The following is a 25567-nucleotide window of genomic DNA, read 5'->3' on the forward strand; positions in this document are numbered from 1 at the left end:
AAACTGCAGGTGGTTAAATTGAAGGGTGCAGTCCATCTAAAAACTTGTTAAAGTACTGTATAGCGGCTCACAAAATATAATATTACAAATTAATAGTAAATAAATGTTTAAAAACAGGACAATGACAATAAATAGCAAGCTTTAAAATTAAGAGCAAATAAGATAAGCATTTTAACAAAAATATCTCTTTTCCTACCATAATTTCTGGATGCAAGCCTGACTGAAACATTGAAAAATTTTAGTTTATGATAAAACAGTAAGTACAGTTGACATCACACACCAGCTTGATACTCAATTGATGACGATTGCACGAGCACAATGGCTGGACCAGCCTGTGGCGAGGGCGCCTTTGACGAAGGATGAATCAAGCATGTTTAATCAGTCACTCATATGTAATACATATTAGGTTGTAAAGAGCAATGTCCACATTGCGTCCTTTTGTCTTGTAACCAAATAATAAATTATGAATGAGTATCTGTTTTACATTTGGCAAGTCAGGCTCGTAGATCCTACAGAAAACCTAAGCTCTGTTCAAACAACATCAAATTTTCTTTTACAAAAAACTGATGTATGCCCATATATAGTCACGATGTGTCTATATATGGTCATGATGTGATGACATCATGACCATATTTAGGCATGTCACATGTTTTTGTCAAATAAAAATTTGATAGTTTGAATTGGACTTAAGAGTGGGTAGGTGATAACACTGGCAAACTCTAAATATAAGAGTGGATTTTAATGATGGGCAATGGTGTTAATAAAGGTGGGTTGGCCATGAAATTAGCTATCCACTGGATGGATAACTTCGAGGGCTGGCTGGCATCTAAGCCGACCATCTACATCCCTTTCATGTTTTCCTTGATGTTAATGAAGTGCTATTAAAAGACTAACTCATTTTATCTAACTTTCTACTTTCCATGTCACACTACTATCACTTCAACAACATGTCCACATACAAGGTACCCATTGCTCTTCTTAAGAGATATCCATGTGAGTCTCCACTGTTGATAAACACTGTTGCTACAGTAGCTGTAACTGATTGTAGGGCATATATAACCTCTAGTTATTAAAGACAGCCTCAGCAATTAAAACAATGAGTGAGAAGATAGATCAGATTCAGCGATGATGAAAAATCCGAGTCCTGTTTACATACTAACATGGCAATGAATAATGAATATAGTTGGAGAGTACTTGATATCATTGAATACCTAAAATTTGATGCGTTTTACATTTTCAATGAAAATGAGGTACATAGCAATGGTATCATCAAGTAAAATACGGTAGTTATTCATTAACGCTTCAGAAACTGATCATCTGTTTATAATTTCCAATAGAGCATGAACCATGATACCCGATAATTAGGCAATGACAGGTAAAAATTGTAACAATAATGATGCTGTGGAATCCATCCTGAATATAAAAGTTAAAATTTTAAAAATGATTGTTAAAAAATAATTTTTGAAGGAACACAACCTTCTTTTTTCACAATCACTGTTAAAATCATACAGTACTGTACAAATCAGTGAAAAATTGTAATTACACTGTAATCATAAAATTTACAAAGTTAAAATCATCTTGTCAATTTTGCTCCAAAAACATGATCTTTCATATCACACAAAAAAGTCATACAAATTATACAATAATTAATAAAATTGTAATCATAAAAATTACTGAAAGAAAAATTCTTGGATAATGAGTAACAAATGGCTCAATTTTTAATTTTTTTTTTGTAAATGTTTATTAATTCATAACTATTTTCAAAACCAAACATAAATTATAGTAGTATAGAATAAAAGAGAATTACTTGGACTTGTACTGGGTGATTAAATTGTTTTCTTTGTTAAACCAACAATAAATTTTTAATATTAAATAACAAAATTGAATTTATTCCATAAAAAGTATTAATTTTTAATAATTTAATTACCACACATGGTAAAGTATACTACAGTAAATATAGTATTATCTATATGAAGAATACTAGTGCCTCAATAATGGGTCACCATAGGTAATTTTTTGTTTCTATCATCATCAGCAGTTACTACTTTGAATAGTGTGAATTTAACAAAGATGAGGCCTACCACCAAGGCTATACATTACTGTACACTGCATCACTCTAACCCACATATTTATAGCTAACAGAAAATCAGTCCCAAGGAAAAATTTCATTTCCAATAAAAAAAAATATTAATGATTCATTATTTACCAAATTACATTAGAAATGAACATGCTTTCATACTAAAAATAAGCACAAAAAAATGAAACATAAAGCAGAGTTACTTACGAGACATTGAGCGAAAGCAGGTTGGCAATTTATTGGAGAATGTAACAATTTACGTATTAGCCATTTCCTGCTAACACTTCCTTTGTTCCGAAAAAATCAATTGTAACAACCTGGTTAATGATGACGGTATAGATTCAATTAGCCAAATCCTAAGGTGGGATCCATGCCTGATTTGTCGCGGAAAAAAGCGGCATCCACTGGCAACGCTCAAGGCATATGGATACATTAACCTTTTGTTTTCATCACCCCAGATGTGATGACTTCATTTTTTGCTGAGCTAAACAGATCATTGTATTTTTTTTTTATGCTAGCAAAGTGCTTGTGAACTCAGAGAGATCTCTGTAATATTAATTGTTGAAAATGTTCACTTGAAAGCAAAGTGCATTTTAGAGAACAGCTCAGAAGGCTCCCCCAATGCCCAGCCAACTGAATTTTTGAATTCAAAGAATAGAAATTGGGGAAATCGGAAAGATGCATCCAGATTGACATTTGAGAATGCAACTTTTTGCCATCCAGTAGATCTCCAGCCTCTATACTGTCTGCAGAAGAATCCACGCTCTGGGCCCAACTATTTTGAAATTCCTAGATCCTCTACTGGAAATGCATGTCTCCTACTAAAATTAATTCTTGTGTAGTAGGGTATTGTAGTAACCAAGAGGTAAGAATCTTACACACCCTATGCATAGGTTTGCCTATGTGTGGTTTTAAGCTGCGTTAAACTATGTAAATACCGTACTGTAGACCGTACAGGTACTGTACTGTAAGCCTAAAGCCCTGGAAAACAAAAATGTTTATACATCCGACCTTCAAATTTGTCTCAATAAATTGCCTCCAGCACCAAATTTTATCATCATAGCCTAACAGTTTATCATTTTAATTTTTTTTCTCCAAAAATTCCTCTGGGGTATTTCATGATGCCTCCTACGGCCTGTTGCATCTTTTTTCAGCCCTGGTACAGTACTGTACTGTAGGCAATGATTTAGACAATTTGTCAAGCTCTGTTTATACTTATCAAATTTTCTTTGCCCATATATAGTCTTGATGTGATGTCACCATGACCATATTTAGGCATGTCACAATGATGTCACATGTTTTTATCAAATAAAATTTGATAGTCTGCATAGGGCTTTAGACTGAATCAACCAATGTTTGATCAGATTTTATCTGATGAAGTATGCACTGTCTGACCTCCAGTGGAAAAGAATACAGTACTGTAGCTTGTCTGAAACAAGCAAGAAGGCAGATATTGGATACAACATTGTTGAGTCATAGCAGCCCTATCCTCGGCTTTCAGTTCATTACATAATTTGCTGTAACATACAGTACCATCCTTTGTTGATGGTCTAATTAAGCAGTAGGTTGTTCCAATTAGTAATAATTATGAATATGCAAATGAAGAAAAAAAAAGAAACAGTACAGTACAATTCACTTTTAATTTGGAGTGAGATACTGTATCCTTGTACACTAATATTTACTTCACATGTCGTGGCCTGGGGCCAATTTATCATGAAATTTATATCTTATACTAAACTTGTAGAAAGTGATATAAAAACATAAAATAAATAAAATTAATTATTATAAGAAAAAAAAGACACGATTCTACATCATAATATTAAGAGGGCAACAAAGCAGTGGATTTTTTGTATCAAGAAAAGGAACAGACCATTATCAAGCACATGACACCATAGGACATCAATGATAGGACCATAATTATAATTAATTATTCACTTGTATTATTTTTTATATTTTTTTATGTAAGGCATCTTGTAACTGGCTTTACTGTAACTGTTGGATGATGTTTGAAATTTAAAAAAAATGCTAATATAGTAGTATACACTAGCATCAAATTGACCAATAAAAAATTCAGGATTTTTGCAGCACTGGTACTTTTTAAACACTTTTAATATAGTTTATAACGAAAAAAAAATATTGTTCTTGCTTTTCTACATCAATTATGCTAACATAAGGTCACCAACCTGGCCTATAAACATGAAAATATGAACCTGATCTTTGGGGTTACAGTTAGTAACACAATAGAATAACAACAATCATATATTTCATAAAGAATGATAACTACAATACAGTTAAAGCTGCTGACTATTCTTCCTATAAAATGTTCAATTGAATTTATTTTAACATCATAATTTTCAGAAACAAATTAAATATTATTCAGAAGTCAATAGATGTCAAATTACTGTATAAGAAGCTAAGTACTAGTACATACCACTCCTATTATTAAACAAGGCTTGACTCCTCCTATTAAACTTCCTGTCCATCTAGTTACAATCTGTCACTAACTGAGAAACTATCACAAACAAGCAGCCGCGGTAGGGGGTTGCTACGTCCCAACAAAATGTTCATATCGTTCTTTTGTATTTTACTTTTATAAACAAGCGTTTCGGTCCAGTCGATTTTCATCACTATGTCGTCATAAAGGGGTTTGTTCTACAAAAGATCTCCCTGGTGATACCTACGCTGGTTTTTCATTGTGGTATTTTGATGTAAATTGTAGGCTTATGACTAATCCAAACTCAATTTTGTCTGATAATAAACAAGTAAGTTGTTGGAATGTAGTAAACCTCAAAAGTGGGTAGGCTCATACACAATAAACAAAGAGCTATCAAAATATATGGCACTGGTGATGTGTTACCAATGATTATTATTTTTAAAGTATAACTACATGTACTAATCCAACAAAGATCAGATAATAAAATCTATTAATAGTTATGGAGTGCAACCTATCCATTAAAAATAATAAGTTTATTTTCATTCACTCAGTTTCTATGGGTTTTAGGATGAAATAATTAGAATTGAATTTCAGTACGTATGTATTATGTTCTAGTGTTTTCTTTTTTTTTTAAAACCTAGTGAGGGCAGTAAACAACTATGACAAACAACTGTCCAACTATACAATACCTCTATGTCTAAATGTTGAGCCAGTTAATATGTTATTTGAGTTATCTGTAAATCTCTCTTATAGTTAAGAATTTAATTTTTTATTTTTGTTGCTTTTCTGGATGCACCGTTAGAATTTGTCTAACGTGTGCCACTGTTATAAAAGTGTTATCCAATAAATATTGTATTGTATTGTATCAATATTATAGTACATTCATCATTTGAATGTGCCACGTAATATTACTAATCTTTTATTTTATGTATGCAGGTTGTCATCACAAAATGAGTTGCTATTGTATTAAACATGAAAAATATGTTAAATTGATAATTCAATCATTTAAAATTTTACTTTCTTTTATACAATTAGTTGCTATGATGAGCATTTTTTTATTTTTATGCTTAATATTCTTTGGAAATAAAGATAGGGGCCTACCATTTGAATGAATGAAAGTCACATTATTGTCTGCAAGATAATAACAACATCACAAGTGCCTTGATCACTTGGCAAAAGAAAAGGCATTATTCTGATATGAACTATGTCATGGAATTTTTGCATTACACTGGAGTAATCAACATTTTTAGTAGAAATCACTTTATTTGCTAAAAACATTAAAATTTCAACAATACAAAATAGTCTCGAAATATAATTATCTTTTTACAAAACATAACATATGACAAACAAGTAGACCCTAGAAGAGAAACCCTAGGTCTTGTCCTTAAAATGGGACATTGAAGGGATCATATCAAATGTCATATACATTGGCTTTACAAAATAATTATATTTGTTTATTTATACTAAAATAAGCTTGCTTAATTTTCTTTTCTTTGTTACGGCACAACTTTGGAAATTGTGTTGAAAATATTATTGCTGTACATACTAAAAAACAATAAATAACAAAAACATATTTAGTAATAAATTTTTTTTAAATATATCTAAATGATTTCTTGAATTCAAGTAAAAAGTATAAATAAATAAAATAAGAATTTCAAAAATATTTACCTTCAATTAGACCAGACAGGAATGAACTTCGACCCTTTGAATGGGGACTAGCTTCTCGACGGTGAGACAGATATGATCTTGGGGGTGATGATGAAATTGCTGGGGTAGCCCATTCATTACTAAGTCGATCTGAAATGTATAAAAATCAACAAAATAAGCATTAAAATGACAATGGCCTTTAAAATGCAACTAACATTCCACTTCCATTTCAGTTACAGTATAGTTACTCTTTTACTTTCAAAGCTTAAAAAACAATATGGTGGCTACATATGTTTCAAAGACAAGCCAAACTAGTCACTCGTTGCAAAAATTGATTTTTAGTTATTAATATAGGGTTAAAGATGAAAACGAAAATGGTAAAAGAATCATTTAAATCCGACATTTCCTTATGAAGTACAAGCGAAGTACACACAGCTGTTTAAAGAACAATAGTTTGTGGTATCAGGCATTTCTCAGGCAGAAATCATCACCAAATTGTCGAAAATTGTTGTTTTAACATTGAAAATGGGAAAAATAACAGCATATCATGATGTATGGATATACAAAGGTTATTTTAGTGCAATAAAATAGATTTTAAAAATTTGGACATTTCAGCATATTTTGGCCATTATCTCTGAAACACGATTTGCGACGAGTGACTGGTTTGGCTTGTCTTTGCCACATATGTTTTAGGTCATACTGTGGCTGTGTTGAGATAAAAACTTGAGGAATAAATTGTGTTTGGTATCCCTTTGTTCTGTTGAGATGAATTAGATAAAATTATGTGCAATATGGCCAATGCAGGGTAAAGCTGGCCAAAAAAAAAAAATTAGCAATTTGGCTAATTTGGTAGGAAAGTAATTAGCCACATAGAAATTTGGTTAGCCAAAACAAAAGAATATAAACAATGATAACTTTAATTCCATTAGCTTATTGGCTAATTTTGAATAAAAATATTTAGCAAAATTCGGCTTTTATTAGGATTTGACTATTTTGCTAAAATTTTAACTTCACATTAAAGGCAAACAGGAAACAGTGAATAAATAATGTGACATATACTGTACTGTATAGCGCATGCAATAGACAGCCTCTATATGCTTTATATTATTACCACTGGGTACTGAATTAAACTACGATCAATATGAATTAGCTACGATCAATATCAGATCATACCAAGTACCCATAAATACTTCTGGGTGAACAGAAACGAACATTGCTAAAGTGCCTTGTCCAAGGGCCTAAGCGACTTACAGTAAGGGACTTGAACCTCAGACCTCAAGGTTGAGAGATGGAGTCTGAGCCACAACCAAATCATATTTATATTAAAATCAAGTTAAGTGTAATATTCATACAGTACCTTTAAAATTATTGGAAATTTATTATAAATCCTAAAAAATAATTTCTAAAGAATATGCTTTTGACAGTTTGCACATTCAATTTGATTTAAAAATTTGTAAATTCTTGGTTTCATGAAAAATAAATAATCTGGAGATATAACTTACCTGTCATTGTTCAGTTTAATAATCTTGATTAGTAAATTCTGTAAGAAAAATAAAAATTCAATATTATCAATTTTCACTACAGCTAGGTTTAATACTAAAACCACGTTTTAAAGGCAAGTTTATGTTGTCCTTTGCACTTGACTCAACTAGCTGCTGGTAGAACAGATGTTAGCTTTTGCCCACGATTGCACAATTACCGTATGCACAATTGCAAGCAAATGTAGGAACTAGTTGCCCATGGTGCTTATACAACTGTAGATTATTTACAGATAGTTGACATGTAAAGTCAGATTCGACGTCGAATTATGAAAAGTGTAGGCTGTGACACTGAGACCTCTGATGATTAGTGCCCAAAAATGTTTACAATAAACGTAATGCAATAATGGCATATTGACTACTATTGTATATCGTGCGGGAAATATACTTAAGATATATGAGAGACAGTTAATGTACTGTGCTACTCTGTCCCATAACTACAGTAACTTCAATCAATTGTCAGTTGTTTGGAATCACAGTGAAAAAAGAACATTGAACAACTGAAAGCAATTGGTGGTTTTACAGACTTTTTCAAATCTTCAATTGCACAACAGCTTATTGCTCATATTGCACGACTCCCAGTTGCCAAAAAAAGGTCAGTTGAGATCAGCCATGTGACAAAAGCGACATGAGGTTAAGAGTGAACTCTAAGAAGTTTTGTTTCACTGTATATTCCCATACTAAGGCCACATACTGTAGAAAAATTATTAGATTATCACTCTCTTTTTTATAAAAATTGATGAGGATGGGAGGTTTTTTTTTGGTTTTTTTTGGGTTTTTTTTTGGGGGGGGGGTGGGGAAGGGATTATACCTGGGAATTCCTGTGTGCATGAACAGAACAAACATCAACAATTGCAAGTTGTTTTTATTATGCAGTTAAAATATATGGTGCGACAAAAAAAAAATAAAATAAAATAAATTTTAATTTCAATATTTCCAAAATTCATTGTTGACGCTAGGCTAGTGGGAGTGATAACCTAATAATTTTTTTCTATTTGACTAGGCTAGTTTTCTGGAATACTGGCACGCCTTGTTTTGTTTATTCACTACCACTTGAGGGGTAGACCGGCGTCATTTGCCTACAGTACGCCTCTACTAGGCTAGGCCGGGTCATCGCTAGGCCTAGTCTAGGCTATGCACAATCTTAATCTTCTTACGCGAAGAGGAGAGAGCTATCCACATAGTTCATCAAAATCCTACCATCAGAGATCAACACAGGCCTAGCCTAGCCTAGACGAAGACCAGTATACAGTATAGTCACTTACAATTATCTGTTATAACATTGTAAATTGATCCAATTAGACGTTCGTAAATACGAAATATTCAGTAAAAATAACGACTTCAATAGATTTAGATGTTATTGTTAATCGACAATTTAAATTTTACGATATTAATTATTTTCTCACCGCGCGTCATTATTTTTCCAACGAGAGATGTTATTGAGGGCGCTGTTTAGAATGGAAGCCTTCCGTTTTCGTGCAACATTCATTTCCATTCCAAAAACATTTAATTTTTATTTATTTATTTTAAACCACAATTACAAGATAAAAATAGTAAGGGACTACTGAAAAAAACAACGAATGAAAATAATTAAAAAATCCAGGGAACTGAAAAATCAAATGTGAATATACAGAAAGCCAATAAGAAAAACAAATCGTAAAATACGGGGCAGTAGGCCTCATCGAGATATATAGTGACACGTATTGGATCAAAAAGGAAGAAAATTGTTTATTATTGATTATTTATGTTCAGAAAGGCATGCAATTGTCAAATGATACTTGTTTGGCATGATGATAATCAACAAATATAGGCCTAGTATTAATTGTTACAAGCTGAAAACCCAAACACGCATACAATCTCAACAAACTTCTTTATAATTATAGGGCCTTAGGCCAGAATTTTCCCCTCTTCCCATTCCACAGCCGAGCTTTATTAAAACAATATCTGAAATACTCAGGAGAAAATAATGAAGTAAAGGGCAACAAGAATTAACAGAGAACTCGAATTAAATTATTAATATAACTAGCCCGTAGCGTTGGGAGTTAAGGGGGTTACACGAACCGGCCTGTATAACAATACGGTATTTTGATACAGTGTATGTGGTGGTCGCCGGCCCTGCTGAAATACGTACACGATGTCGCAAATATATTGATCATGGGTAACACTCAACAAGCGCACTTGTGGAATAGTGTTGGTGATTGGCAATTAAGGGGTCGTACTCCTTGGTCTTGAGACGCATGACGTAACCGTTTCTTGTGAAGAGACAAAAACTTTTGTGTATATTTAAAAATTATTTACTTCATATCATATTGACCACAGGAGATTGGAGAGTCGGGGAGACTCGAAAGACGAGCAGACCCTTACAGGGGACAGAGCCATATATATAAAGAGTTGCAACATTCCGCTCCTTGGTTATAATATGAAATTGGATATAAAGTAGTGAAATCATTTTTAAAAATCTATAAATAGAGTTACATGAAATTCGACTGCTAAAAAGATTAAATGGAATTAAACTATACAGGAGGCCGCTAACTTTATTATACAATATTATACACAGGAACGCACATCACGTTAGACACAGAACGCGCATGACACAAAATGGCTTCTATTCTCAATGTCGCAACTCTTTCTATCTATGGCTCTGACAGGGGCGAATTTAGGGCGCCCCCCCCCCCAACTTTGCCATCTCGAAGTTTTAAAAAAAGGGAAAAAGTGCCCTTATTCTCCTTTTTTTTTCAAAATATTTGGACATGAAACGGTTTACTTGACCTAAAAGCATTTGTTTTCTTTATACTGTATGGCTGTATAGAGTTTAATTAGTCACCATGTGCCACTGATGTAAATGTAGTTTTGAAATAAATATCTTTATTATTGCAAGAATGTGATCACATGGCTTTTAAAATTCATTATGGCATTAATAGATCTGTCTCTTATACACATCTAGATGTGTATAAGAGACAGTCTTTTCCCTGCTTGATACTTTTGAAGATAACATAATTCTTCATTTACTTCTTTATGCTTTACACCATTTCTAGTATCATCATTAATTTAGTACCTCCACTAATTGGAAAATGTACCGTGTATATACTCGCGTATAAGACGCGGTTTAAACTAACAAATTACAATTGAAAAACAGGTGGGTCGTCCTATACGCGCGACGTACAAATTTTATATTTTTAAAATCACGTTCGTCTTTCGTGCGGATCGTCCGTATTCACACATTCATACTACTGCAATGAAGTTACTTAAAAGTTATAGTAGGAAATGTTTTGATAAATATTTAAAATCTCATAAAATCGTACAATTTGGAAGATTAGCCCTGCATTGCCTCCGCTTTTAGAAAGCTAGATGCAGTTTCAAGGCCATAAATATCAGCAAAAAGTATGAATTCCGACGGTGAAACTGGAGTCGTCTATGCCAGTACAATATTGCATGAATTTGTTATTTGGGCAGGAAAACATTTTATGGTTTTAATTTGTACTTGAATGCTAAAGAAAATCAATTTCAAATATTTAATTTACTTCTTTAAAGAACAGTCAATGGCAGACAATGACATAGCCAGCTATTGGGACATTCCCACCAATTTTCCTATGTGGGTCCACAAAAGAATGGATCCACATTTTTAAAAATGGGTCCAAATTATGCAATTTTATGCATAAAATTGGTCCACTTTTTGAGCAATGGGTCCAGATTTCTCATATAGCCTAAGATGGGTAAAATTTAAGTAAATGGGTCCAGATTTTTCATATTTTTGCGTAAAATGGGTCCACATTGTTTGAATTCACACGTAAAGTGGGTCCACCCCAATATTGTCCTGCACTGTTTGAAAATCCTGGCTACAGCATTGGTGGCAAATCCAGGGGTGCAAAAAGGGGAGGCGGTGCCTTTCCCCCCTCCCCCTAAAACACAGCGGCCAAAATTTTCTGGTGTTGAAATCATTTCAATAAGGGAATAAACTAAGACTCCAGATATTATAAATACAGTATAATGAATAATAAAAAAAAAAACTATTTTAATAATAATTATATTTATTGATATAATAACCAGAACATAGATGAGAATTGTGACAAAAATAACACACAATAACAATAAAATACTGAAATATTTATAAATGCAGATAATAGGTGACAATTTTAGAAATTCTTAAATGTAATAATTGTGATAAAACAAGAAAAATTATGGAAATATTAAAAAGTACAGTACAATAGGAAAGAAATGTGATTCAAATATGAATGAAAATAATAAAATATTCAAATATCGATAAGGAAGATGATTTTGAAATAAGTATACAACATTCTGGCTGAATTACAGTTAAAATCCTACATTTGCATAAAAACTTTCTATTTTTTTTTCTGTAGAATAAATCCAATTAGTTGTTGGAAAGTCACACAGAGAAAGGGATGTGGAATGGTGCGATACCGTCCTATGCGATACTCAGGATAAAAGATGTCTTGTAAAACATTTTGAGCAAATTTTCCTTGCAATGCAAGTTGAATATTCTTTGATCATACAGCAGCAATAGCGCAGTTGATTATGCAAAATGTTTTACAATTTGGAAGTGATAAATAGGAAAATAAACTGCATAGGAATATACAAAAGTCAAAAGTTGACATGTGAAACAGAATGGACCGTTAAAATACGCACCTCCCTTTGGATATTGCTTCTAAAGCCCAGACTCTTGCTGCGGCCGTCGGCCGTCGATTTTATGAAGAACGCGACAACGCGCTCGCAATGGATTGTTTTTAATGACGGTCCATTCACACTGCCCCCGACAATCACCAGACAGCGTTGCAACATCTAGCGAGTTGGATCTGTACAATGAGTCCACAAAAGGACAGCTACTTTTATTTGTAGAAAAACAAGACTGAGAGTGGGATGCCGTAAATGTAAACTCTTGAGTGTTTATGGGATGTTCGCATATTCCAGGGAATGCTAATTGAACAACATGTTTGGATTTTTTACTATTTTCGTTGACATGCTGTAAAGGTCTATTCTCAGATACACCACTGTATTTAGAATAAAAATATTTAACAGCAAAATTTTAAAGTTTAGAATTAGCATTATATTGATTTAAAGCTAAAACATAACATTAGCAAAATAGTATGCATTATTCAGCAAGAATTTTAACATTAAATTCAATAATTCCTCTTAATGTCTTTATAAATAATGCTTAAACATAGAATAATTTTTTTTTATTTTTATAATACAAAATAAACAAATATATCCATAAATAATAAAGGACAAACTACTACGGTTTTTACTATTGTACTGTTTTGTTTTTACTATCACAATTGGTCAATGATTATTGGAAATTTAAAAACAAAGATAAATTCATTAAATAATAAATATAATCAATACAATAAAATGACCTAATAATAATGATGATCAGGGAAAGTTAAATTGACAGTAAATTTAAATGTTCCCTGTGATGATAACATCTCTGATCGGTCAAAACTTTTGAAACATCACTAGGAAGACAGAACGAATATTGAAGACATTAAAATAAAAAAAAAAATAAAAAAAACAACATTAATAACATGTAACAACAATAATAATAATAATAAAAAATTTGACTTGTATTAAGTCGGTTTCCATAAAATTACTACACTGATGCTACATTTTTTCACTGCATTGTTAATCTGCGTGGCTGTCCCTGAAGAAATTGGGGATTCCAACTCTGTTTTGACCAGACAAATCAGCGAGGATGTTGTCGATGATGGCTTGTAGCAATTTTATGGAAACCAGCTATGCTTAGTACACAGACTTCCAAGCTCAAAAGAGCAAAAAAAAAAAAAAAAAAAAAAGAAACAAAAAAAAAACAAAAAAAAAGTATTAACAGACAAATTACTAAATCAAGTCCAGAAAATGACTATGTACAGAGTTTTTTAAACATGAGTTATTGCATCATTCATTATCATATCTAACCTAACCAACTAAATGCATATAATTTTTTTCAGACATTACTTCGAGAGGTACATGCAGACAAAATACATTGTTGGTCTTCACTTACAATTAATAAGCTTTATTTTATCTAATAAATTATTAAGCATTTCATATAAACCAGGATATGCATTTAAACAATGCTTTTGTTTTAGTTAGAAAAGTTCTAAGCAAATTGGACACTTTGCCCCAACAGTCGGATAAACTGGTACCAATTTTTGACAATCCAAACCCACAGATATTTATACCATTTGGTTACTTTATTCATTATGCTGGACAATTTATTCCAACAAGAAAATTCTAATGGGACATTCAATTTGTCTCATAAGCCAGACAATTGTTGCTATGGGTCCAACAACTTGTCCCATGCAATTAATACACATTACAACAAAAGTTTGAACAATGGGCATAGGCCTTCACAATGATAATATAGAGAAAACAACAGTAACATCTAAAAATATTCAAATAGTGTTAAAACTACTGTTTATAGTTAAAATATGCTTTCTTTTCTAAATGGGATTTTAAAATTGAATTTATTCAACAATGCAAACAGGATAAATAATAAACAAATGTATCCAAAAGGGAAAATTGTTGATCAAATATATTAAAGTTGTTATATTAATTTGTTAAATATTAAGTTCTTAATCATTTTTTTTTTACTTTAAATGAGATTGTTATTATGATTAATAAACTTACTGTAAAAAGAACATGATCTTACAGATTACAAACACTGAGGTTCCAAAATGTTAGTATGTATACCCAGAGGGGAAAAAGAACACAGTGTTTTATTTCCTCCATGGTATACCATAGAGTGGATGTATCTATTTTGGATAGAAAAACAAAAATGTATTACAGAATGGTGACAAAGAATACAAGGCATACACATTAGAATGTGGAGATCAATCACCATGGGGGATATAAAATACATATTATGATGCTTTCATTGACTACCAAAATTCTCAATCTTTAAAAAATAGATTACATCAAAGTGTGACCATCCATTTTATGTGTCACACCCAATGTGTGGTTTACACCCACTATGCAGCAGTGGTCACACCTACAATTTACTCATACACACTTTTTAGTCCTACCCAGTGTGTGGTCACACTTTCTGTTCCCTTAATTTAAAAACACGCACACACACCCACATGATTTTAGAAACATTTAAGTACAAAGGATCGAATTTGAAAGTATCACCATAAAAACACGGTTTACTACAATTACAAAAGTTTAACCGCAATAAAACACAGTGGTACCTATATTTGCAAGGCTGTTACTATCTATGAATATCTTTTCTGTAAATGCATTAGTACATGGAATTAATCATTTATAAGAAGAAATCAATTATTTATTGTAATAATTTGTTAGTTGGACGTATTGAGATCTAATCTTCATAATATTTAAACCATGGGTGGGCATAAAAATCGAACGGAGGGCGAAAGTGAATTTTTTATTTAACACCGAGGGCCGCACACAAACCTTGATGTTCCAGTGAGCTTCCAAAAACCTCCAAGCACTGCTTTTACATCACTTTATTTTCAGTTTTAATGTTACTTTTTACATATGATTGGTGTTGGGCCGTAAAAAACAAGGTGTTTTCTAGCCAAATTTGATTGGTGGGCCGCAAACATAGGGCTTTTAATTCATTGTCACGGGCCGCAGAAAAATCGCTGACAGGCCGCGTGCGGCCCATGGGCTGCACTTTGCCCACCTGTGATTTAAACATTTATGAAAAGGTTATGTTGTTAAAGGATGCAAGTCTTGGAATGGGATACTGTAGGATACAAAAGTAGTACCATATCTATTCTCATGCTTTGAATAAACGCCTTCACCAGAGCCACATATGGAATAAACGCCTCAGGGCTTTACTTTTCCTTTGCATAAACACCCCCTAAATGACTGTAAACAAAACTGACGAAAGCAACATCATTCTCAACATATTCTATTAATATTCTTCTCCATTTTTTCTAAATTGGTTGGGATCAATTTTTATGATCATGCAATAACATATTTTGACTGTAATTATGTGTTGTTGTTGCACATTCACAGTAAAGATAAATGACACTTATATACACAACCATTTTACACCAAAAATAAACACCTCCCTCAAATATAATCCCCCTCAACAATAAATGACTTTCAAATAAGGGACGCTCTCAAATAATTATAATTATGCTTTACCAAAAAATAGTTTATATTATCCTCCAAAGTAAGGTTTTAGATGCATTGCATATTTTCATTGAGAAACAAAGACCTGTGCAAAGTTTTGCACTACTGCTAGTAATAATAATTATGTAAAAATAAATAGAGGAGCATATATAATTATTCTGGGCTGCAGAACAATGAGTACATTAGAACCCCTATTAAGGGGACACGTTTAGGACCCTGAATAGGGGTTGGCAATAGTTTTAAAAGATATACCTTCCCCTGTTCACTTCCTGAAAAAGTGTCCCCTTGATAGGGGGTGTTTCAAAGGACGGGTTCTACAGCATGAATAAATAATCTGGAGTTACTGAAGCTTTAATTGGATTAGGCCCTCATGGTCAATCACATGATTATCATTCTATGATTCCATTGGTCTACTGATTGTTGTCATTCTGCTTTCATTCACGGAAAACCATCAACTACTTGTCATATCCTTAATGTCAGACTGAAGCAAAAACTATGAAGCTAGGTCACTGGCTGCTTAAAAACAATATCCTTTTCCTGTGATTTTGACTGACAGGTTCATCTGAAAAACAACAGATTTTCTGAGCAACTCTGAAATAGGAAAACATGGTTCTTCAAGAAAACGGTTACATTCTCCTGAACATTTCTGGCATCAGTACTCGGATTCTTCAAGAAAACAAATTTATAATTTCCCTGTACATCTCTGACTCAGTAAAGTACATCTCTGGCTTAGTAAATGAGTAATTCAGAAAAAATGAATGTTTCCCTGTTCATCTCTGGCATCAGGTTTTCGACCAATATTCCGGCATCACTCCTGGTTATTTTATTTTTTTAAAGAAAAACAACTTGCTCATATTTCTTTAGTCCTGGCATTAATTTTGTTCCCGCACACTGAAATACATTAGTTCAAAGTTCAAATCCACATATATAACAACTATACAATTAACAGCAAATCTACCTCTCTGATTACTTTATACAGAAACATGTCTATTAATTTCATATTTGTCATAAATATTACATCTTTTAAGAATCAATTCCACATTCTTGCAATTATTTGCATAAAAAATATGGATATGAATTTCACAAGAAATTCTTTCATGGTTTCTTGGTGATAAAACGAATGTACAATTTGTGACGACCAAACTCCATTGTACAGAATACATATTTTGAATAACCTTGAGTAACCTTAGTAGATGTTCAGTGCATCTTATTGACATTTACTCAATCACCAATAATATTTTCAGCAACAATCAATAACCACTTTTGCAAAAAATAAAAATCCTAAAAAATTCAACAATTCTAATTCATTCTCGCGGGGTATCATCTGGATGAACTTTGAACTGGTAGCGGATGTGCTTCTGTATTTAGAACCCACTTATCTAATGACATAAAATCATTATCGCTGAATAAAAGATAAAGATATTTAAGCGTTTCCGCAAGAAAAAAGCTCTGTTGCACATCATCGTGGCTAACTTTTGAAGCGTATACGTCTCTTATTCCGGAGAAGCCATCTTGTACTTTGCAATGCTTATTCAGAGCCTGCGAAAATAAAAATATAATATTTAATTCTCAAAAAGTGCTGCAGGTATACTTTAAAGAATGGATTTTTTTGGTGTCTTATCAAAAATTGAAGAGAAACATATTATAAACATAAAGTAAATTTCCTGTGAATTGACAATTTCATAAATTATCGTAAACAGATGATTCTAAGAGACCTTGAATCATCCAATCGTAAGACAGAAAGATAAGAATGTTTATATGTATTATGAATGAGTGTGGGCGCAATAAAATTATGCCATGGATCATTAATTTTTAATAGACAATATCAGCAGGCCCATTAATGAGTTATATGATTTCAACCAATCATAGGATGAGACAATATGGATGTTAATATTTTTATTATCCATAGAGGATTAATTGTGGTATGCAATGTATGACATAACTACATTGGGCTTTTAATTTTTAATAGTTACATTGAAAGCAGGCAAATTATAAAAGAGGGACTAATTTTTAGCCAATCACAGAGGAGTTAACATTTTTTAAAAAATAAATATTAAAATGCATGGATGCAACTTTCCTTTTAATTTGAATATTGTGATGTATTCAAAGTTGTTTTACTATAACGCATACAACATGGTAGCCTGGGTTCCAGGCCCTAATTTTAGGTTACTCACTCTTTATTGCACTTAGTGCGCGCCATACCTAATTTAATTGGCGTCCCATACTCGATTTCTTTTTTTTCGAATTAGGGCCTGGGCAAACGATTCATGCGTGCAATTTCCCACATCAAATTTGATGTGGGATATCGTATGCATGACTGATTTTGTAAATCACGTGATTGGCTAACTTCATGCATACAGTATTAATCAATCTTGGTAAATTTTCAAAATTGAAGATGCGGATGTCTCGAGTCTCGACTAGAACAAGCTAACCAGCTCCCTTTTGGCTACCTATACTTGAATAAAAACAGTTAGTATATAGTTCTGGCCTGCTGAGAACGACATGGACTGATAACCGTAGGCTATACTAGGAACCTTGCTCACCGCTAGCTGCTACAGATAGAGTAGAATATTGTTAAAAAGGTAGGCCTCTGTAAGTTAGAACTTAAAAATACGCCAAGCCTCTACTAGAGTCTAGGCTAGGCCTACTACTCAGACGAGGCCTGAGCCATCCTCCTGGAAAGTTAAAGTTTTGTTCTATTTGTATGGTATGCCGTCTAGTCTTAATTGTTTTTGCCATTGCCAAAATTAGTCTTACTAGGGTCTATTCTAAATATTTTAGGCCCGTTTTATTAGGGAGGACTATTTAAATTTAGTCATGCCTAACTAGTCGACGCGAGCGGCGAGTGACTCAGTTTCGTGGCTCCAAAAATATGAACATTTGATTGGTTGAAATTGTTTATTTCGGTCCGCCCATTTATCCAAATACGGAATATAAGATTACGTCATTCTTTTGGCATCCTGGTGCCTGACTTCAGTGTTTTACAAGTCGCTTATTCCGTCTATCTCTAAATTAACTTTCTCGTTGGTGGCGCTGTCCAGAATGAGAAAATTAATTTAAAAAAATAAGAGACTTGTGGCAAGTCTAACAACATGGTATTAAGTTATCATATTATGGCATTAGCTTAACTTTCATTTTCATCAAATAGTCAATATCAAAATGCATTACCCAAATGAGTTTAACACTTGGTGTTAATATTTCAAATACCATCAATAATGAGGTTTAAGAGTCACACAGTCTATATGTCAGAGGAAATGATAACTATTGATAGCTGTGTAAATACTCTGATAATAATCTGATAACATCACAAACAATATATCATTAAAAGCCTCAACAGAATTACTAACTTATCGAAAATGCCAAGCACATTAAATTCTCATTAATGTAGATATGAAACAAACACACCAGGGATACAATTGTTATGCAATTTGTAGTTTGTGAAAGTTTCCATCTGGTTATCAGGGAAATTCACATAACATAAATTACAACCATCAAAATACTCTATAAAACTAAATAACAGACTGAAATAAAAAAAAAAAACCAGCTTGACTTTAGCAGTAATAATAATTGTGAAATAAATTTTGTTATGATGGTATAAAGAAATATATATCCAGATAAAATTATTTTTTTTAAATTTATTTATTTATTTCGACCGAACGTCGTACAAACAAAATTTGCAAGTGATTTGGGAACCTACAACCTCCAGATAACTAGCCTGGTGGGATAACCACTAGACCACTGAGCTTGCACTTAGTGACTAGTGTTGAATCAGATGCCCATGTAGCAGAGGGTACTACAAAGCTTTTTTGATGTGTGATTGCATCAGGCAAATATCATACAGTAGGAGTGATGTTTTGTCCTTCTTGACAAGTTTATATTTAGTTCATTTTCTTCCTTAGAGGCTTTGGAAGTGCAGTTGGTTTCAAAAAAGAAAAAAAAAATCCTTCTCACAGGATTTGAACACAGAATCTTGGAGGAAGATGTATCTTAATAATAATAATAATAACAATAATAATAAAAATAATACTAATGATGATGATAATAATAATAATAATAATAACAATAACAATAACAATAATAATAATAATAATAATAATAATAATATAGGGATTTGTACTGCTCCATTTGAGAATGGATACAAGTCGCTGGTGATGTCGTCAGATCTATAATCACACCAGCACAAAGTGCAACCTCCTCCACTCCCAGGGAGTATTCCTAGTCGTGTGTGCAATTTACAGCCGACACAGACTAATACTTGCAATGCCACATCATCCTACCAGGTACCCATTTATGCTACTGGGTGGAGAGAGGCAAACAAAGGGTAAAGTTCCTTGCCCAAGGACATAAGCAATGCGATGAGCGTCAGTCACGGAAGTCCAACACCTTGCATTCTGCACCACACGCTCCCAACTTATAATTAATAAGACACAGGGTTGGTTTACACACCCATGTATAATAGTCAAATTAAATATAAATAATTACAAGGTCTCCGTTCAATTAAAGATGTCTTCTCCTAATAATTACCACCTCCAAAAAGACAACCTTTCTGTGGTTTGATATTAACAAATGAGTTTATCGTTATTATTCTAATTAGAGACCAAAGCTGCTAAAGCCCATGGCCCTGGTTCCAAAAGTGGTCTTTATTTGGAGTGAGACCTGTACTTAAAAACATAAAGCCAAATATCTTACTTCAACTGCTTCCCAGCCCCACTCTCGGTATTTGTTATCTTTTGTTGCTCTCCACAGAACAAAATAGGACTCGATGACCTCAGGTCGCAAGATGTAGTACTTTTCATTTTGTCGCATCGCTACCGCTTCTGACTTGCCCTCAAAGCGAAAAGCTTCCGGCCCAAGTTTAGTTGCTGCAAAGATAAGGAGAACATTATAGACTTCTTGTCAAAGTAAAAGCCAGAAAAATACATCAATGTCAGCACATTGATTTGTATCGGTAATCTTGGAAGCATAATATTCCTTGGGCACTCGTCAATGAAAGTACATTAATTCTTCAATTAAACTGCAAGGCTTCACTACAGCTTTTTCATGTTGTTTATGGTTACCTGTGATGACATGGTGTAGTAATACAATCAGTGTTAAGTACTTCTGATAAGGACGATTGATATATGCAATCACCTAGTGATAACCATTTATTTGGTATTACCATTATGTTTGTATGTGTTGTGTGTGTTGGAATCTCCTCTCTAATTAAGGATCCCTCAGATTAAAGACCACCTCCAAATAAAGACATTTCTGGAAACCTAAATGAATCCAACTTTTATTTTTATTAGCATAATTATTCTAATTGGACACAAAAACTGCTAAAAACTATGAAAAAACTGGTCCCAAGAGTGTTCTTTAACTGGAGGGAGACTGGTATTGGTTAGACGATGCTTGGAAAAGCCAAACCTACGGCAAAAACATAAGTTAAAAAAAAAAAAAATACAGTATAATATTACTCTATACAAAATCTTTATCACAGGACATACCTGTTTTATCATATGCTGTATGACATGTCCTTGTTATTTCTGCCCCCAACTCTAACTGTTTTTCTTTTAAATCCGGCGGGGCATATTTTGATCCCAGAGCCAGCATCCCACCAGAGAAACAGCCAAGATGATCCATCTTCTTCTCTACTCTGCTAGAACGCAAGTCCCCGATGTACGTAAGACCACCTGGTGTTTTCTGTACCAATCGTCTTTGAATTGCCTTTGGAAGAATAAAAACAACAAGGTAAAAAAAAAAATCTTGCATACAGACTGACAAATGGGTGAATACACAATCTCCTTGGTGGATCAAATAACAAACAATGTGAAAGAAACAATGTGAACACTGTAAAAGTAAAGCGATTTGCCAAAACCGGCCTATGGCCCTGGTTGAGTGCTAATACTTACGTCAACAGCATCGTAGTACATTTTCTTGGCAACTTCATCCTTCTGTCCGGACATGATGTAGGATTTTAACAAATACTCATAAAAGCTATCACCCAAAGCACCAATGGAAACATGATCTAAAAAAAAAAAAAAGACCAGACATGGTCAAATAATTCATTCGAAGGAAAAACTTTATGATAGTAAAATTAAAATGGATAGTAGTAATAGGGATACACTAAGTATATAATTAATATATGATGATAATGATGACAATGATGATGATAAGAGGATTTTAATGAGGCCAAAAAAGTCAGTATTGCTGGAGCCTGGTTGACCAAAAATAGTGAAAAAAATTGTATTTCCCCCTTATACCAACCGACCCTAAAAATAAAAAATAGCAGTTTTGTTTTTTTTTAATATTTAAAAAAAAGAATTTTTTAATCTGAAAACCTAAATAAAAGGTTTTATATTTTGAATTTAATCTAAATAAGTGTCTCTGTCAACTTTGTTCTAAAATGGAAATATAAATGAGTTATATTGGGTCAAGTAGTCTGATAACTAGCTAGGCCAGCTGAACCTAAAATGGCCTACTGATCCTCCAAATATTGAGCAAAAAAGGCAATACAACATTATTTTTTTTGCCTAATATAGTGGATATTTGTAAGTGCCAGTAACCGTCAATCCTGATTCTCACAATGATATGACAAGTAGATTGTTATTCACTCCTAAAAGTGTCACTTTGTTTGTGCTACTCTGGTAAACCGGGTACCAAGCAGCTCTCATCTGTTGTTAACCAAAGGGTCTGTCTGGACCAGTAAAACGAGATACCTCAATCTCAAGTGAAATACTGGGTTGTTCAGTGCACATAACTAATGATAATGGTGAACAACATAATGTAAAGATGATGTCGGATAGAGCTGATAATAATTTTGGGGGTGAAAGTTTGAAGACGACTATGAAAAATTATGATAAGATGAAAATGTACAATAGAACTACATTAAGATAATGATGTGGATGGTCAGGCTCAGTGAAGCACTGATATAAGGATTCACTACCACGCTAATGAGAACATTTCAAGGGCAGTGAGATACCACATATAGTATCTCATCTGGCTTTATCTTAATGTAAAGAAATAAATTACCCTGTGCTAAATATACTTTCACTACTTGACATTTTTAAGCCATCGTTTAGGCAAAATTCAGCTCATAAATTTATATTTCCAGATTATAAAGACATGCTGTCAAAGATGACTGATTTATTGATGGATTGATCAATAAAGACATTGATTGATTGATTGAGGATTTGAGTGATTAACTAAATGACAGCCTGGGTGAATGATTGATTGGCTGAGAATTTAAACTTACTTCGGCTCTTATCTTCCCATTTGTGGGTTGATGTAGCTTAGGTACAATCTATTGGGTTTATTGATTATCATTGATTAATTCATTGACTGATTGACTGATTGATTGATTGATTGATTGATTGTTTGGTTGACTGACTGACTGACTGATCGATTGATTGACTGACTGATTACCTGAGAATTTAACCTTACTATGACCCCCATCTTCCTTTGTTTTTGGGTTGATGTAGTTTGGGTACAATCTATTAGGTTTATTCATATTGCCATTGATTGATTGATTGATTGATTGAGTATTAAACTTACTTTGTCCCCATCTTCCTGTTTTTGGATTGATGTAGTTCGGGTAGAGTCCGTCCGGTTTATTCATATTATTTAACACTTCTCTAACCTTTTGTACCTACACATCAAATAAATATTGATTAATATTAACAACAATGGATGCATGAACAATGGGCAATTTAGATTACTAGAGAGAATACATCAAACAAACAACATTTAACAATACAATCTATTCTTGATTTGATATCCTTGTGAAAGTGAAAAAGTGAATATATACCCTAAATAGTTGGTTGATATGCTATAACATACAAACCAAACTATCAAAGCATGTTCACTGTGAATTCCTAGGCCTACTGTACAGAACTACAGTACTAAAACACTGAATGGTTTAGCAAATGCCAAGGGAAGACATTTTTAATTGGAGTGTCATGATGATGGTGTTGATGGTGGTGTGGCCTACATTATAATCGTGGGTGTGCTTCTGGTGTTATCCTACTTTAAAGACCAACTCGCACACCATTCAGGGGCTGTCTCTTATACACATCTAGAAGTGTATAAGAGACAGTCAAATTTGGAAGGTAAAATAAATTTAAAAAAAAACAGAAATAGAAAAAGAAAAAACTGATCGCCCAAAACACCTCAGTGGTTATTTTCGGGCGTCTAGAACACAAAAATTTTGCGGGGGAATTCCCCCGGACCCCCTAGGGTGGTATCATCTTGATCGATCCAATTTTTGGCACCCCCTTTTGGACATCTCTGGATCCGCCCCTGGCATTGTACAATGTATACCAGTGTGATTTATCGTTGCTGCTCGTTCCCTCATAGTGCATGTGTTCAATAGTTTTCCGACAACCAAAAACTGTTCCCAACAGAGTTTTACAATGAACCACTGCATCTGATATTTACTCACACAGACCCGACACTATGATAAATCTGGTTGGGTCATGACGTACAATGCTGTCAAAGTTGGCCTAACACTAAGCGGGGAGTTGTTAGCTATAATGTTAATTTTACTCTACCTTCTGTAAATATTTAGGATCGCCGGTTATTTCCGTAAGGTAAGCAAACTCAAGATGCATGGAGCCATACTCAGCGAGAATGGAGCTGCCTCCGGATGCCCATCCCCAATTCCGTCCATTACCCCTACAAGAGAAAAGAAAAGCAAAAATTATTGAATAAAGCATTGATTTTTTAACCAAAAAAAAGATAAAAAAATTCAATATTAAAATTTACTTCAAGTTTATGCATAATCAGGAAAAAAAAAATCCATATTATCACTTCAGATATATACCTGTACACAGTTTATGATGAAATATGAAAAAAAAAAAAACTCAAATTACATAATTTCTCTAAATTTAAAGTAAATAATTATCAAGGAAATACAATCTAAATAGTTTTCCATGATAATTCAGATGTTTTATTACCAAAAATCCTTAATTGCTTACCAGCGAATTTAAGCTTCGTTCAGACATTCATTTAACCAATTTCCAATTGAATGGTAAATTAAATACTATGTCCAGACTATAAAATTTTCTTTGACAAAAAAAACAAAACAAACAAAACTGGTGTATGCCCATATATAGTCATGATATGCCTATATATAGTCATGATGTGATGTCATCTTGACCATATCTAAAGTATGTCACATGCTTTTGTCAAATAAAATTTAATAGTCAATTTTATTTCATCACGGAGCATATCGTTTTAACAATGTCGCTGCCAGCGACAAGTATACTCATCATACAGGATGTTGCTGAGGGTGCTAGGGATGAATATATTAGCCAAAACCGGGGTAACATTCCAGCGTTTATTACCTCACATACACTGTAGAACTACAGACTTAACGGCCGATAGTTCGGTGACGATACACCTAGACGATAACATACAAATAATGTATGTACGTTTGTTGTGTTATGGTGCCGGCAGTATAAAAGATTGCATCAGTAGGGTGCGCCCTCTAAACATATACTGACCCATGCAAAAAGCAGATGAGAAAACTCGCATTTGGCAGAGACAATAGAAAGTACAGTACTGTCCCATTGCCAGCGACGAGTTCACTCGTCTCCTAATATTTTCCAACCAATTTATTATACAGTACACATCATTTTGATATGTGACTTGCAGTGGCGGATCCAGGAATTTGAAATAGAGGAGGTCAAGAGGGGGACTTTCACAGATCGTGGGTATATACTACCTCAGGTAGAATTTTTTCTTTTTTTCTCCATTGTTGTTTTTTAATTTTGAAAAATTTAGAGG

The 25567-nt window shown here is 33.2% G+C and overlaps 2 protein-coding genes across 4 annotated transcripts in view; both read right to left on the bottom strand.

The window, feature by feature from the left end:
* The window catches only part of LOC117113427 (centrosomal protein of 85 kDa-like), a 31618-nt gene extending 22497 nt beyond the window's left edge, over positions 1–9121 (bottom strand). Inside the window, exons 1-3 of one of the 3 annotated variants that reach the window (XM_033256750.1) lie at positions 8962–9121; positions 7661–7698; positions 6180–6308 (exon numbers count right to left, since the gene is read on the bottom strand). In XM_033256750.1, the coding sequence (XP_033112641.1) occupies positions 6180–6308; positions 7661–7667 (136 nt within the window). In that variant the 5' untranslated portion in view covers positions 7668–7698; positions 8962–9121. Of the gene's footprint in view, positions 1–2284; positions 2307–4508; positions 4655–6179; positions 6309–7660; positions 7699–8961 lie in introns of those variants that run through there. The other 2 variants (XM_033256751.1, XM_033256752.1) reach the window with 2 other exon arrangements.
* Positions 9122–12950: 3829 nt separating this feature from the next.
* Positions 12951–25567, bottom strand: part of LOC117113404 (mannosyl-oligosaccharide 1,2-alpha-mannosidase IA-like) — a 42104-nt gene continuing 29487 nt past the window's right edge. The window contains exons 5-10 of the mRNA XM_033256724.1: positions 24331–24454; positions 23336–23429; positions 21694–21809; positions 21289–21508; positions 20495–20667; positions 12951–17344 (exon numbers count right to left, since the gene is read on the bottom strand). Coding sequence (XP_033112615.1) covers positions 17126–17344; positions 20495–20667; positions 21289–21508; positions 21694–21809; positions 23336–23429; positions 24331–24454 — 946 coding nt within the window. The 3' untranslated portion in view covers positions 12951–17125. The remainder of the gene's footprint in view (positions 17345–20494; positions 20668–21288; positions 21509–21693; positions 21810–23335; positions 23430–24330; positions 24455–25567) is intronic.

This window comes from Anneissia japonica, unplaced genomic scaffold, assembly GCF_011630105.1.
Source record: "Anneissia japonica isolate Jap-2015-1 unplaced genomic scaffold, ASM1163010v1 scaffold493_len2256704_cov171, whole genome shotgun sequence".
Classification (NCBI taxonomy): domain Eukaryota; kingdom Metazoa; phylum Echinodermata; class Crinoidea; order Comatulida; family Comatulidae; genus Anneissia; species Anneissia japonica.